The sequence below is a fragment of the Primulina huaijiensis genome, chromosome 10 (assembly GCF_012295235.1).
Source record: "Primulina huaijiensis isolate GDHJ02 chromosome 10, ASM1229523v2, whole genome shotgun sequence".
In the NCBI taxonomy this organism is placed as follows: Eukaryota; Viridiplantae; Streptophyta; class Magnoliopsida; order Lamiales; family Gesneriaceae; genus Primulina; species Primulina huaijiensis.
In genome coordinates, this window is record NC_133315.1 from 6,762,453 (window position 1) to 6,766,163 (window position 3,711).

The 3,711-nt window shown below is 36.7% G+C and overlaps 1 protein-coding gene across 1 annotated transcript; it reads left to right on the forward strand.

The window, feature by feature from the left end:
* Nucleotides 1–1,061: 1,061 nt before the first annotated feature.
* LOC140985858 (uncharacterized) lies at nt 1,062–1,637 on the forward strand. The gene has a single exon (XM_073453810.1). It carries the CDS (start codon nt 1,062–1,064, stop codon nt 1,635–1,637), a length of 576 nt encoding a protein of 191 aa, XP_073309911.1.
* The last annotated feature ends 2,074 nt before the right edge of the window (nt 1,638–3,711 follow it).

Consider the following 3,711-nt stretch of genomic DNA (forward strand, 5'->3'; position numbering starts at 1 on the left):
GGAAAGTGCCAAAGTCCGTGAATAAGAACGTACCACCACCCCGATCGGGAGTGTAGGTGGGTGTATGTTCTTATTCAGATCGGGATCCCTAGATTAGGACTGAGTCGAGTATGAGTCTGAGAATCACGGAGAGTGATTCATTGCTTGATATTGAATTATGTTCCTGATTATGGTACATCTTTAGAATATGATTTATTATTGATACTGATTCATGTTTCGGATTTTGATACATGCGATGAATACTTTATTCATGTTTCTGATTTTGATACATGTTATGAATGCCTGTGATATGCTTTCATATTGTTTATATGATTGCATGTATACATGATTTATACTGAGAATGTAATTCTCACCGGAGTTATCCGGCTGTTGTCTTGTTTGTATGTGTGCATGACAACAGGTGGGACAGGATCAGGGTCAAGAAGAGAACGAGGCTGGACTAGATAGCGTGGAGATCCGGGCTCAGAATTAAATTAGGACTCCACACTGATATGTAGTTGAATTATCGTAGACAATACAGGATTTGTATGTTTATATTTATTATGTATTTCGGATTGATTTACATTACGTTTCCGCTTTGTATTTAGAAAAAAAAAATTTAGACCCTGTTATATAATTGATTGAATAATTCCTAAGAATGATTAAAATTGGAATTAGCGTCCAGGTCCCCACAACAGGTGGTATCAGAGCATTAGGTTCCAGGACAGCAGGTTCTAGAACTGTAGGTTCTTGGACTGAGATAGAAGCTAGTGAGCGGGGTAGAATGAGTTTTCTTTCCTTGCATGTGATTGCTAGCACGTGATATATTATGATGTAGAATTACATTGTGTATGCTAGCATGATATTATGTTTTACTGCTTTTAAATACATGTTACCTGAATATCTGAGATGATTTGGTAATGTGTCTGATTTGAAAATGAATCAGAACCAATTCTTGATCAAAGGTAAGCTGATCAGAAAGGGGCTGAGACGGATTTGTCTCATGTGATTGCTAACTCTAGTGATCATCAGATATACCTCCTCGAAGAATTTCAGAAAGGGGTCGTAGTTTGACTAATCAGATGGATATGTCAGAAACTCCGATGGAAATACAGTTGAAACAATTTAAGTCATTTCAACCGCCGATTTTGAAGGGTACTGAGACATCTGAGGACTGTGAGAATTGGCTAGATAATATAGAGATACTGTTTGATTCACTTGATTATCCAGATGAACGGAGAATTGAACTAGTGCCCAATCAATTACAAGAAATTGCAAGAAGTTGGTGGATCGCAACCAAAAGAGTATTAGCACAGCGGGGTACAGTGATCACGTGGGAAGTTTTTAAAGCTGAATTCTATCGAAGATTTTTCCCAGGATCGTATAGAGAGGACAAAAGAGTAGAGTTTGAGAATTTGAAACAGGGCCAACTGAATATTGAAGAATATGTTGCTAAATTCTCTACCTTATTGTGTTTTGCTCCTTTTATAGCTGGGAATGATGAAGCTATAGCAGATCAGTTCATCAACGGATTGAATCTTGAAATATTTGCCTTGATGAAGATAGAGCGACCCCATCATTTTTCTAATGTTTTGAATAAAGCAAAGAGAGTTGAGGTGAGTCTGCTTCGACAACGAGTTAGGTTGGATGTGATCTGACCACAGACACAGCAATCCCCTCTCAGAATTGATAGTGGTAGTACGAGTGGGAAGCAAGATTTGCTGAAAGCTCGAAAGAAACAGTTTAAGAAGTTAGAGAGCAGACCGAGTGGTTCTAGCCCGAGTTATACTGGAATTTATTGCAGAACCTGTGGAGGGAGATATCCCACAGAGCAATGCCAGGGAGTGACTGGTAGTTGCCGTATCTGCAGACAGCAGGGACATTTTGCTAGAGTTTGTCCACAGAGATGTTCCCGAAGATTTCAGGGAGCAGAATCATGTGGTTGTAGTGACCGAGGAACAGACCCAGGAGGCACTTGATGATATAGTGACAGGTAACTGTTCTTTTATGATTATCCTGCGTATGTATTAAGAGATATTAATACATCTTATACATGATTTTGTATGAATTGCATTGAGACATGCTTTATCTGTTAGGTCTGTATTTACTGTAGTATTGATCTCTTTTCCTTTTGGGGAGAGGATTTGATATCAGTGAGATTCTGTGACATCTTGTATACTGCAGTAAGATGAGATTGAAATTGAGTTCGACTGTGTAGTACTTGTGTTGTCTGATTTTGACCGCATTATTGATATAGTAGACAAGTACAGAACTATTGTAGATTCTTACCAGGAGATGGTAAGATTCGGACCTGAAATGGCCGAAGAATGAATAATATACGGTAAGGATTCTCGATTTTGAATTTTTTTGACATCCGTATTATCTATGATTCGATGATTATCGAAAGGAATGGAGAGATTCTTTATGTATTCAGTTGATTACTGAAACTGAGCGTATCATGGACTGATTTGCCAGTAGCAGGAGAATTGCTAAAGTCTCCCCAGATGAGATTCCGAGTTTGCCTTATATCAGGTAGAGTGATTTCAGCCTTGATTCGATACCAAGTACTGGTTTTATTGTTTTGAATTCCGTACTGGATGACACGTATTGAATGGAAAGAATTGACATATCAGTTAGAAGATTTACTGCCGGAGAGTTAGAGTTACATTTGATTGTATGTTTCTCTGTAAAATACTTCAGTTCTGGTTATGGGTTGATGAATCTTGTGTTCAAAAGTATTTTGATGATGTTATGCTCGTTTATCTATGATATTCTGATAGACTCACAGCATATGAATGACTGAATTGAATATTTTGTATTGAATTATCTGAGAACTGAGATTGTTGTATACAGAAATTGTTGCGATATGAATCTTGACTGAAATAGATTATATTCAGGGTATGTGATATCCGAAGATAGTATACCTTGATATTAGAACAGTTGAGACCGTGATCAGTGGCTGAGAACGACACCGATATTAGAAATTCATAATTGCCCGAGTTTAGCAGATTATTGTATATGATTGTTGTTTTGAAATTGCTTGAGAATTGTTATTGTTCTACAACAGTATTGAGACAGATTATATTGTTTGGGGGACATTACATTCGAAAATGATATAGCAGTTGATTTAAACAACGTGAAGATGTGATTGGTTCGTCGGGATCAACAGTATTATCAGAAATTGTATTTTATGAGTTTCATATATCATTATAGATGATTGATATTTCGAATCTGATCCGATATTACTATTGTTATGAATCCGTATGTAATACAGATTGTGATGAACCGTTAAGATTATATACAGTTCAAGCCGAATCAGAGCTAAACTCGCGAATTAAAGCAGTTCAGAAATTTGATCAGAATGTTCAAAACTTAATTTCGATAGTCAGAACAAGGTGTCGAGCAGAATATCAGATAGGTGATACTGTATTGTATGTGAATAATCGACTTGTTTGTGCCGAACATTTGAATTTGAAATGACAGCTATGGTCAGAAGTGCACAGTAGCCGATTCAGTATTTATTCTGGTGACAGACAATATAGGATAATTCGAAAAGATAGTTTTGACAGAAACAGATAAGATTAGTTGTGGCAGAATTTGTACTGAGATGTCTATATTGACCACCAATAGGATAGAAACCAGGAGATTAATTTCATAGATTATTGATTCCGGAATAGAAATGGGAGTACATTTCTATATATTTTATGATGAAACTATCGAAATCTTCCTAAG

Coding starts and splice junctions, on each gene's coding strand:
- LOC140985858 (XM_073453810.1), top strand. CDS start 1,062: ATGGATATGTCAGAAACTCCGATGGAAATACAGTTGAAACAATTTAAG.